Source organism: Onychomys torridus, chromosome 9, assembly GCF_903995425.1.
Source record: "Onychomys torridus chromosome 9, mOncTor1.1, whole genome shotgun sequence".
Taxonomy (NCBI): Eukaryota; Metazoa; Chordata; class Mammalia; order Rodentia; family Cricetidae; genus Onychomys; species Onychomys torridus.
The window spans coordinates 13,954,078-13,966,153 of NC_050451.1; the positions used below are offsets into that span (position 1 = coordinate 13,954,078).

Below are 12,076 nucleotides of genomic sequence, written 5' to 3' on the forward strand. Positions count from 1 at the left end.
TCAGTTTGATGACTTACTGAATTTAATTCATGTTCTGGGTTCATTTTTATCCAATAGCTAATCTAAAACTTCACATGATTAAAGGCATTCATGCTAATCCAAAACTTCACATGATTAAAGGCATTCATGGTTAGCAGACCAGAGCATCTGTAGACGCCTGTCTCCTTCTCAGTCTCTTCCATCTTAGCTGAGGTGAGAGTTCCTCTTGGCAGGTCATTTTCTCAAGAGGTAAAAACCCGGTGAGGCACTTCTGCAGCCACACTGGAGACACCTGGCTGAGATGTCTGCCCCCTAGTCTCCTTCTCAAGAGGTGCTTTGTCTTCCTGCAGGGCTGAGGTCCTGTTTGAGGAAAGAGCTTCGGGGAGCAGTTCCTAAAGAGAAAACACAAAGGAGAGAAGGTGTTTTAAGAGATTAAACACAGGGATAGCAAAGAATACACAACTACTGTTTTTATGCTGGATACCCACAAAGAACAAAGCTGAAATCAACCTACTGCTGAAATCAACCTACTGCAAAGACCCTTGAGATCAAACCTGCTGGGATCAAAGTGGTGCACAGGGACTCAGCAGCCTGCACGTAAAACCTCATGCAGTGCACTCTAGACTCTACAAAATATCCACTGCAATGTTCAGCACATACACAGAAATTACTAGACAGATGAGGAAGGAGGTGAATGTGAGCTGTTAATTTCAGAATGTCACAGATGATGGGAATAGCAGAGAGAGACTTAAACTAGTCTTAAATACTTTCAAAACTATAGGGGAGAAACACAGATATAATAAGTAAAAATTAAGGTAGACAGTCGAGAAAATGGAAACAGGAATTCTAGAGTTGAAAAGTATAGCTGCACTAAAAAAAATCATAGAGGGGTTGGGGAGATAACTCAACCAATAAAGAGCTTGCGGTGTAAGTAGGAGGACATGCTTGATCCCCAAAATGAAGTAAACAACAACAACATAACCCCCAAAGGCATAGTGGTATGTGTTTGTAATCCCAGTGCTGGGGAAGCCAGCACAGGCATCCCTGCAGTGCACTGAGATGATCATTAAACCTAGCCTAATCATTGAGCTTTAGGGCAGTGAGAGGCCCTGTCTCAAAAAACAAGATGAGGGCTAGAAAGATGACTTGCTGCTCTTACAGGGGACCTAGGTTCAGTTCCCAACACCTACATGGATGAGCACAAGTATCTGTAACCCTAATTTCAGGGGATCCAACACCCTCTTCTGGCCTCCATGAGTCCTGTATGCACATGGCACACTTATACACATGTACACAAACATTTATACACATAAAATAAATATAAATAAACCTTAACAAAACCAAAAGACAAGATGGATAGCATCTGAGACTGACCCCTGACTTCTACATGTATGCATACATACATAGCCACTTATACACAAAAGGCAAAGAAAATAATCACAGAAATTCCTAAATAGAATGCTGGCCATGGCAGAGCAACAGAAATGATCCAACCTGAAGTTGAGGGAAAAGCTGCTGAGAATAAGTGACTTGCTTATTTAATGCTCTATCACCCTTTCCAAGGCAGCAGAGTGGGTAGAAAGAATGTCAGATCAGAAAGACGGGGTGGAACATTGTAGAACACTGTCTTCTGGGCATGACATCGCCAGAAAAAAATGATGAGAGGGTGGAAGAGACGGTCTGGTGGGTAAAGCATCAGTGCCTCATCGCTTCCATCTCAGCCATTCAAAGAACAAACCCTGGAGGGTGAGTCCCCTTTTATGCATGCTCAACGTTTAATATTGCAAAATGTGGCCAACTACAAAGTTCAAGTTTCAGACCTACACAATGGGGTTACACAAAAATATATTGCAATATATTCACCCGTATTCATAGTTACTTTGGAGTACATGGATTGATTGGACTCACGGGATTGTCAAAAAGTATTATCAAACCAGCTTCCTGATGGGTGTGGTAGCTTGTGATTGTAATTCTCAGCACTTGGGAGGCTGAGGCAAAAAGTTTGCAGTAAGTTCCTGGGCTACATAGTGAATCTCTCCCTTTCTTTGTCCTAGGGAATTGAACCCAGCACTTGAACATACTAGCTGATTCTCCAACATGAGTGATATGGTCTCACCTCTTTAGGATTTTTATTTGCCCAGGTTTACTTACCATGTAGTCCAGGCTTCTAAATCTGGTGTATCTTCCTTTCAATTTATTGACAAGACATTCAGCCTTACAAAATAAGCCCACTGGTTATGAAAGTGTATTAGATTGCTGAGTATCTTAGCATCAAATGTGAACAAGCTTAGTGTCTTCTGAGTTGGGGTAGCAAAGCTGGTGAATGCAGAGGACCTCACTAAGATATCAAGGACATATTGATGATGTCTAAGGAGATATTTATGATTAAGAAGACATCTGGTATCAATCCCAATATTACACTTAAGAGAGTTCTCTAACCAGGTACTGTGTAAAATGGTGAAATTTTTAGAAGTTTGTAGAAGACTGTGGGAGACTAAAGTTCTGTTTGACATAGGAAGAACAGAGATGCTTTCAACTCTTCAGAGTCAATAACTGATGTGTGTATAATATAGTATAAGCCATACCTGATGCTTGACACATAAATAATCACAATCAAAAGATAAAATGCTAAATAGAATGCTTTATGTAATATATGCATTGAGAATTAAATTTGGTCTCTGAGAAATATAGAATATTTTTAAAGGGCTTCAAGGAATTTGAAAGAAAGAATATTTTAAATCTGAAGTTTTTAAAGCCAGTCATATTCACATTCATGACGTTTTCTGAAATCTAAAGTAAATTTGCCTTTTTCCTTTTTCTTTTGTCAAGTATTTTATGAACAAGATGTCAATGAGCCTGGCTTATGCCTGAGGTGCAGCTGTGAGGGATAGGCTGGCCAGGGCTAGCCTCAGTGTGCTCTGTCCAGTGCCAGGTGCCTTCAGGATTTCCTGGACACCCTGCCTCAGGGTGGCTGAGCTGAATTTGCCATGCTTTCCTCCTACCTGATGGCACTTGTCACACATCTGCTGAATCTGCTGTTCCTCTTGTTTCACCATCTCGGCCATTCTCCCTTCCTTGAGGCTCCTGTCATATTCCTCCTTTAGCTGTGCCTCCTCTTGCCTTTTCTGGGTAATATGACAGAGACAAATCAGGTCCCACCCCTTAGACAGGATCCCTCCCTTACCTGAGATAGGCCTGGACCTACCAGGCCCACTGAACTGCTTCCTATTATAAGGATTAGCTAGCCTGTAGCTCCAAACCCAACTCCAAACTCTGAGCTAGATTCTCTCCTTACCCTCAGAGTCCTCACATGTCAGAGGTAGCTGGGACTAAGCAGTCCTTGTGTGGTGGATGAGCCAAGAAACTCTCCAGGGCATCTCAGGACTGTGCCTTGGATTTCAAGCTGTTCTGAGCAAGCTGCCCCTGCCCCCCAAGCTGGCCCAGTACACAAACGCACCTTTTCTTCAGCATTAGTCACATCCCTATAATGGTAAAGCCAATGAGCCAAGTACTCTATTGGGTCACTGGGCCGCACACTTGCCACCTCTGCCAGTGCCTGGGTCAGGCTGTTTCCAAAACACTTCTTCAGGTAGGCAGTTTCCATGCTGTGGACCTGGGAAACACCAGATCAGATACTCTATTTTACAAATGCGATACCCCTTTTAAAATAGGTCCATTCTAACAACAGATTTGTTCCAGGACAAACATGAAGTATTTCTGGATCACACTTATGGTAGTTTTCCACTACAACAACACAATACTTGAGATCATAAACTACGGAAGGAAAAGCTTATTGTGGCTCTGTAACCATTTGGTCCCATCACTCTGGACCTATAATGAGGCCAAACATTTTAAGAGAGGGTACATGGTAGGTAAGAGTAGCTGACTTCAGGAAGGGGAAGAAAGGAAAGAGGAGAAGAAGAAAGGGGGGGTACATACTCCAACCCCACACATGAGAGAAAAGGGGGGGGGAGAGATAGAGAGAGAGAGACAGAGACAGAGACAGAGAGAGACAGAGAGAGATGGGGGGGCTCCTCTCCAAGGGTGTGACCCTAATGACCTAACTTCCTTTCTCTAGGCTGCCCCTTCTACAGACTGCTATTTCCCAATATTGGCACAGCCCTACAAACAAGCCTTTATTTAGCATATGACCCTTTAGGGGATGTTTAAGATTGGGATCACAACACTCTGCCCCTGGTTCCCAAAGGTGAGTACTTAACCTCACTATGAAAAATATATTTGGTATATCTTCAAGAGTCCTTGAAGTCTTTTGCTGTTGATTTGGGGTTTGTCTTTTGAGACAGGTTTTCGTAGTATGGCTCAAGCTGTCCTTGAACTTGCCATCCTCTTGCCTCAGTCCTCTCTCTGAGTGATGGAACTACATGCATGTACGACTACCCCTAGCACTGAAGTCTTTAATAGTCCCAGGACTGTTCAAAAGTAAAGGTCCTAAGTCTCCTGATAGGGAAAACTCTAAGATATGAGCCTCTGCAGAAATCAAAAGAAGTGGGCCAAGGTGGCATATGTCTGTAATCTTGGCCCTCTTGAGGCTGAGGCAAGAGGGTTAAAGAATTGGAGGCAGCAGGGAAGCTTCTGCCTGTAGTGGGCAATGGTTAATACGGGCTCCTTACTGGTCCACGTGCTGAGAGTAAGTGTCTATTGAGTGTTCAGTCCTAAATGGGACATCTGCATCAATCCTCACCCCAAGGTTCAAGGAACATCATAGAAGAGGGATGGAAAGAATATAAGAACTAGACAGTGGGGATGAGTACTGTGACATGCTGTCTTCATTATATAACATGATATGAACTCACTGCCTACCTATACAAGATCAAATTAGTACAACCAGCCACTATCCCAATGGGCAGCACTGACTCAGTGGGGCTATTAGTCAGACAGTGAGAGGAGAGAAGAGAGGAAAGGACTGTATTGGAGACATACAGGAGGAGTTGGAGGAGGAATTTGTGCTAGATATCATCAAAATGCATTGATTAGATGTGTGAAATTGTCAACAAATAAATAAATGATATTCTTTTAAAAAAGAATTTGAAACCAGGTTGAACAACAGAATGAGTCCCTCTCTCAAAAAAAATTGAAAGAGCAAATTATTAATACATATTTCTGAGAAAAAATGGAGGTCAAGCCTGATGGTGAAGGCTTAAAATTCCAGCTACTGAGGAGCCTAGGGCAAGAGGATCAAAAGTTCAAGGCCTTCTGGCAGGTCAAGTTCAAGTCCCTTGGCCATGTTCAGGCTACTTTTTTCTCTCTGTTCTTGACTCTCCAGATGCCTCTGGCTGTTCTCTCCTGTCCATCTACAATAAAACTCTCCTCTTAACCACCATCAAGTAATCATATCGTCAGTTTATTTACTTATTGGTACTCTGGTCTTCTGAGTCCTTGACAGAACTATCCATCAAGTTCTGCTTATTGTAACACAAATCTTATAATAAAAAACCCAGAGTCAGATATCAGAGTGAAAACTGAAAGATCAGAGAAGCAGAACAGCCAGTCACTAATTCTTACCTCTATGAAGTCCTCAGTCTAAAGAGAGTGAGTCCCTGTTTCCTCATGCCTTATATACCTTTCTGTGTCCTGCCATATTACTTCCTGGGATTAAAGGCATGTGTCACCACTGCCTGGCTCTGTTTCTCTCATGTAGCCTAGTGTGGCCTTGAACTCACAGAGATCCAAATGGATCTCTGCCTTCTGAGTGGTAGGATTAAAGGTGTGAGCCACCACTGCCTGACCTCTATGTCTAATTTAGTGGTTGGCTCTGTCCTCCGATCCTCAGGCAAGCTTTATAGGGGTACATCACAGCTTACAACATTGTAGGCTGGCTTCTCGAAGTTTTTCAAAATTCCTTCCACAAATTCCAAAGATTTCTGAAGCACATTATCTAGTAATCAAACCAATGAGCCTGATTTCATGGTGCAAATTTCCGTATTAGTAAACTCTGTGTTGCTATAACAAAATACTTGAGATAATTAACTAAATGAGGCAGTGTTTACTTTTGCCCATGACTTTGAATGTCTCAGATCATAGTCACTTGGCATTGGTTTTGGGCCTTTGGAAAGGCAGAGAGAACTTCAGGGTAGGGAGGAACATATTAGAACAAAGCTGCTCACCTCATGAAAGTCAGGAGAGAGGGAGGAAGGGGTCAGAGTCCCACAATTCCCTTCAAGGCCATGCCTCTAGTGATGAACCTTCTTCCTGTAGGCCATACTCATTAAAGATTCCATCAGCCTCCAACAGTGCTACATGTATAAACTGACCACATGACAGTTCCGTGGTATGGTTAGCAGAAGGTTTTTATTGTAGATATGAGAGAGAGGACAGCCAGAGGCATCTGGAAGAGTCCAGAGCGGGGGGGGGGGGGTGAGGGGGTGAGGTCAGGGGCAGAGAAAAAGGTAGATTGAACATGGCAAGCAGATTGGACCTGACCAGGAGAGAAGCAAGAGCAGAGCAGTGGGGAGAGGCATGGCAGAAAGGGGAAGGGGTTCAGAGAGAGCATGTTGAAAATAGCAGGGTTGTAAAGAACAATGAGTAGCTGGGGGGAGGGAAGCCCATGAGTTGGAGGGAGTGGGGGAGGAGGAGAGAAGAGCTACTTTGAAACAGGTACCTGTGATTCTGAGGGAGCCTCGGGCCAGCATCCACTTTAGTATGCTAATAAGCACTACAGGAAGCCTTTTAAGGCTTCTCTTCTGCCAGTGGTATGGGAAACAGCTTTGCCTTCACAAGTTCCTGAGAAATGCTAGCTTTTATCTAACCATCAGAAATCCTCCTGGAGTCCAAGTTGAGCCTGTTTCTGGATATTTGGACAGCCGTTTGAAGTTTGAGAAACTGGATTTTCATTTGGAACTAACACTACAGACTGGCAAACTAGCCTTCAGCATGTGGCTTTTGGGGGTCATTTAAGATCCAACCATAGCACTACCTTTCTTAAAAGAACCAACCAAATCGCACTTGCCAATAGCTGCTGCAGTCAGGTGGGCTTCTTTCCTAAGGCTTTGCAGATGGAATATGTCAGACCATGAGTCCTAGTGGTCATCAGTCTTGAGAGGGCTTGGCCCGTGATTAGTAAAGGGTGATGAAGGTTTTTAACTAATCCATATTTGCCCCTAAGTACAGAGAAACTCTGGGTAAACAGCAAGCTGTGCTATTGTGAGGTTGGAAGCTAGTCTATGACATAGACAACAGAAGCTCATTTACTAAGGGAGAGAGAAGGAAGAAAGTGATGGGCCCATCAAGCCATTGCTGATACACTATCCCACAGCATCACTTTAGGTGGAGCTGATGCTCCTAGATTTCCTAATAGGTGTCAAGAGTGACAAGTAATGCAGCTTGAGACTGAATGCCACATTGGGAGCAACAGTGAACCAGAGCAAAGCCATAAACATCTGTACCAGGCCTGTTGCTGACACTTAACAGCTCTGTGATCTTCAGAAAGTTGCTTGGTGTCTCAGAGTCTTGGTGTTCTTTGGAAAACAGAAATAAAATACATTCCTCATAATATTGAAAGGACAAATTGAGCTACTAATCACATAAAAGGCACCCAGCCTGGCACACAGCAAGAATTTAATAAACATGAGCTATGGAACAAGACAGTGTCAACATATATCCTTAGCACCTAGCCCCCATATTCCCATTTTCAGCTTAAAGATGGATAAATAGACATATTGGTATAGAAAACATAAATACATTCTATTACTCATTACTATTAGAGTCTAGAAACCCAAATATTCCAGAAGCAGTGTACACTCTGAGCACACTTGTATTTATTTGTATCTCTCTCCTTTTAAAAATGAGATTCACTATGCATAGGCTAGCCTGTAACTCCCTAAGTAGTCTAGAGTGGCTTTGAACTTGTACTTCTTCTGCCTAAGCCTTCCTAGTGATGGATGAGAGGTATGCTCCACCACACCCCGCTTCAAAGGGGAATTAAATATTGTTCATTACTTAAGGGACCAGAGATCCTTAAAGAAGAGGTTGGTTCCAGTGTTGGGGCAAAGAAAGTCTAACCAGCCAGAGACAATTATGCCAGAAAGTAAGAAAACACTAACAAATTAAATGTTTGTGCTCACAGGAGCCATCTGGAAGGCTTGTTGCTTCCAACGGCTCCCATTTTCTCAAACCTGGAACCTGTGAATGGTACCTTATATGATAGAAGGAGCTTCGAAGTTGTGATTAAGGATCTTGAGATATGGATTGTATTACACAAGCAGGCTGTCTTAGTTACTTTTCTATTGATATGAAGAGACACCATGACCAAGACAACTTATGAAAGAAAGCACTTAACATGGGGGCTGGGCAGTTTTAGAGGGTGAGTCATGACTATCATGGGGCAGGGAGCATGGCAGCAGGCAGAAAGGCATGGTGAGGTAGCAGTCGTTAAGATCTTACTTCTTACCTGCAAGTTGGAGGTGTGTGTGTGTGTGTGTAAGAGAGAGAGAGAGAGAGAGAGAGAGAGAGAGAGAGAGAGAGAGAGAGACAGAGACAGAGACAGAGACACAGAGAGACAGAGAACCTGCTGTGGGCTTTTGAAATCTCAGAGTCTACCTCCAGTGACATACCTCCTCCACCAAGGCCAGACTTTCCAAACAGTTACATCAACTGGGGTCCAAGCATTCAAAAATATGAACCTATGGGGACCATTCTCATTGAAACCACCATACAGCCACAGCTGTAATTGTCAGGGATGTCAGAAAGGCCAGTCATGGAAGATGGCCCAGTGACAAGACAGAAGAAAGAAGCAGCATAAGAATCAAGATCATGTGCAAGTGATTCAAGATCCAGAAGACAAGGACACGAAACATCCAGAGGGGTTAGCTCTGTATACATTTGGGTTTAAAGCTACTAAGTTTGGGGTAGGTGTGGAGGCTGGGGGATTGGGGCAGGTCATCCTTTCTTTGCGCCTGTGGATAAACCATCTTCCAAACCCCTGCTGCTCTGTGATCTGATGACAAATTGTTGACGGGCTTGGTGAAATGCAACTACCAACATCTCAGCTTCAAGACATATGTATCTATACTGAATCTCCAGTGCAATCTGTAGCTACTGACCTATGCCTCTATCAGTGTAGAATCCTGGCACAGAACCACCAATTGCCTTCCCAGGACACATCCATTTCTGGGTCATTGAGTGACTGCCACACTGCTTAAAAGTGACAAGTCCTAGGAAGATACTATCCCTGACACTTGGCACACACCAAGTACTCAGTAAATATGTCTGAGGGCTCTGATGATACGAACAGCTCATATTTTGTTGACCCATCAACAACCCTCTTCTTGCATTTATGGAAGCCTCTATCAATGAGCAATGCCATGGCCACATAAGTTACAAGAGAGCATGGGGAATCTCCCCCCATCCCCCAATATGGTCCACACACCGCCAGGCCTATGTCCTAGTTTGCTTTGGCTTTGATAAACACCATGACCAGAAGCAAATGGGGTTGGGATGGGGCAGCTGAGGGTGTTATTCGGCTTACAGTCAGTCCATCATCAAGGCAAGCCAAGGCAGAACTCAATGCAAGAACATGAAGCAGTAACCCTGAAGGGGATGCTTCTTACTAGTTTGCTTCCCCAGGGTGACTCAGCTACCTTTCTCACATAGTCCAAGTCCACCCAGGGATAGGCACTGCCCATAGTGAAATGGGTTCTCCTACATAATCAGCAATCAAGAAAATGCCTCACAGATACGCCCACAGGTCAGTATGATGGAGGCAATTCTTCATTTGAGATTTCCTCTTCTATATATCTAGGCTTTTGTCACATTGACAAGAACTAACCAGCATTTAGGGAAGAGTGCACAGGAGGACCTGGTGGAGGGTGTCTTTGCACAACCTGGAGTTGCCTGTGCTTGAGTAGGCTCTGAAAGGCATCTTAAAACTACCAAGCCAACGAGTGACTGTCTCCCAGGAATCAAAGGGTCTCCCCTGACTTTCAAAGACCTGCTGGTCCCCAGGGCTTCTATCTAAGGGCCCCTGCCCCTCAGTCTCTGTCTCTCGTGGTCTGCCAGGTTTCATTACTCTGTCCTGATGCTCCTCCTTGGTGCTTCCCCAACTCAAATCTGGTTCTCCCATATGCATGTCCCTCCCGCTATGGCGTGCTCCCGGCCCTTTCGTGAGCGCGCCCCCTCCCCTCGTGCGTGTGTTCCCATTCCATTTCCCTTCGTCGCCACTGCACCCCTCCGGGATGGAATCCTAGCTCTACCAACGAGCATGCACTCGTTGCCAGGCAACGGGACGCGACTCACGGGCAGGTGGCAGGAACGTGAGTCAGTTGCACGCACCAAGGAGGCTGGAGCGGTGTCCTCAGAACTGATCCTCTAGTGTCTCTGCAGAAGCGATTCTCAAATTTACACCTTGCGAGTCTTGTGGGTCTCACCCCGAAAGGCTGAGGGAGCGCTCTACAGCGTTCTCTGGAAGGAGCCGGTGGGCCTGGGTGACTCCTTCTCCACCTTCCTCTCTTCCGGTTCCTCCTCCTTCTCTTACTCCTCCCCCTTCTCCACCCTCTGTCCACACAATAGGAAAACTAAGATAAGTGTCTAGGTTAGTGGCTGCCTGGTTGAATTTCGTTTTCAGGCAAACTGGTTACTTTCTAGCATAAACATAGTATAAGACAATTGTTAATCGTTTCTCTGAAATTCAAATTGAACGGGGCCTGCTGTAGTTTCAAGTGCCGAATCCAGCGCTGCTGCCCAGGCCCCCTGTCTCCCAGGCCCTGGCAGAGGACCTCCTTCTTGAAGTGGCTCACAGCTGCTACTCCAGCCTGGAGGCAGCTGTCTCTGGGAGAAGGGACTTTCTTCTGTGGAGCTGGATGTGTACTGGTGTTTGTTGGGAAATAATATTTCTTAGGGCACACCAGATTTGCGTTGGGGAAGCACCAAAGAGGAGCATCAGGACAGAGAGATGGAACCTGGCAGACCCTGAGAGACAGAGACTGAGGGGCACAGGCCGTAAGTTAGGAGCCCTGCGGGCCAGCAGGTCTTTGAAAGTCAGGGGAGACCCTTTGATTCCTGGGAGACAGTCACTCGTTGGCTATTATTTTCTCACATGGCCAGGAAATAGGTGTTACAGAGATGACAGAGGACCACAAGCAAGCCCCAACTGAGAATGCTAAGCAGCAGCCAGAAAACCCAGATAGACCCTGGTCAACTCCTAAATAAGAGTTCTCCCCTTACAGCCATTGTCCCTTTCCAAGGTTCCTTGTTTTTGCAGCATCTACCATGTTTTATGTAACTGAATTTCAAATGGCTTTGAGATGTCCACATAGTGAGTTTATCCTAGAGGATTTTCCACCAAAGAAGCACAATGGAGTCACAGTGCAGTCGGTTACCATAATACTTCTCTCTATGTGGTTAGGGCATCAGTGGCAACTTTATAGGAGATCAGCTCGTCAGTTCTTTAGGGCTGCACTTATGCACACATAACATACATTCCTTTGGTGGCAGAAGCAATTTATGTACCACCCTTCTCCTCCTGCATTGTGAGTCACTAGGGGACCACTCTCTATTTTAGAGAGCATTTCCATTCCCTTATATTATCACAATACTCCACAGTATGGTATACCAGTCTGACTATGGTAATAACGGTGTGAACACTGTGTCCACATGTCATTTTACAGTCTTGAGACTGCACCTTTGAGATAGGATTAAAAAATAGCAAAGGTGAACATATCATGATATTTCTAGATGTTACCACATCACCCTCAACAATGTCAGTTTTGCTCTCCCATCACTATTGCAGGCCAGAGTAGTATCTACAAGAGGCAAAAATGCCTTGATCCAGAGGCAAATCTTGACACGCTGGCACTCTGTCTCCTCTGGTTGCTAGAGTTTTTGCTTCTTTTTGGCCTAGCAAATTTCAGTGTTTCTTCACCAAACTTGAGCTTAGCTTAAATATCAACTTCTCACAGAAGGTTTTCTTGGCTTCCCTGGCTTGTCAGCCCCTATTGTCTGCTATTAAGGGAATATATTTCAGTTCTAATCTTGTACTTACTGATTTGTCATTAATATTATCTCCTCTACTTATTTTTATGCCTTATGAAATCTGAGATAGTCTATTGGTCCAAATGCTGATGTTTAGAAGGTATCTGACAGA

General features: G+C 44.5%; 2 protein-coding genes across 7 annotated transcripts in view; one reads left to right on the forward strand and one right to left on the reverse strand.

Annotated features, from left to right (window-relative positions):
• On the reverse strand, window positions 1-10,442 carry Dydc2 (DPY30 domain containing 2). Of its 5 annotated transcripts, XM_036198572.1 has the most exons (5): window positions 7,383-7,523; window positions 6,105-6,189; window positions 3,437-3,592; window positions 2,982-3,104; window positions 1-371 (listed from the first exon to the last, which is right to left on the reverse strand). In XM_036198572.1, exons 3-5 carry the CDS (start codon window positions 3,581-3,583, stop codon window positions 222-224), a joined length of 420 nt encoding a protein of 139 aa, XP_036054465.1. In that variant the 5' UTR covers window positions 3,584-3,592; window positions 6,105-6,189; window positions 7,383-7,523; the 3' UTR covers window positions 1-221. The 5 variants fall into 5 exon arrangements, with proteins under 5 accessions (XP_036054465.1, XP_036054463.1, XP_036054462.1 ...); XM_036198570.1 differs by lacking the exons at window positions 6,105-6,189; window positions 7,383-7,523 and adding an exon at window positions 10,267-10,442; XM_036198569.1 differs by lacking the exons at window positions 6,105-6,189; window positions 7,383-7,523 and adding an exon at window positions 10,231-10,442.
• The window catches only part of Dydc1 (DPY30 domain containing 1), a 27,127-nt gene continuing 25,235 nt past the window's right edge, over window positions 10,185-12,076 (forward strand). For both annotated transcript variants that reach the window (XM_036198566.1, XM_036198568.1), the window contains exon 1: window positions 10,185-10,513. The gene's annotated coding sequence lies outside the window, so the exon portion shown is untranslated. The remainder of the gene's footprint in view (window positions 10,514-12,076) is intronic.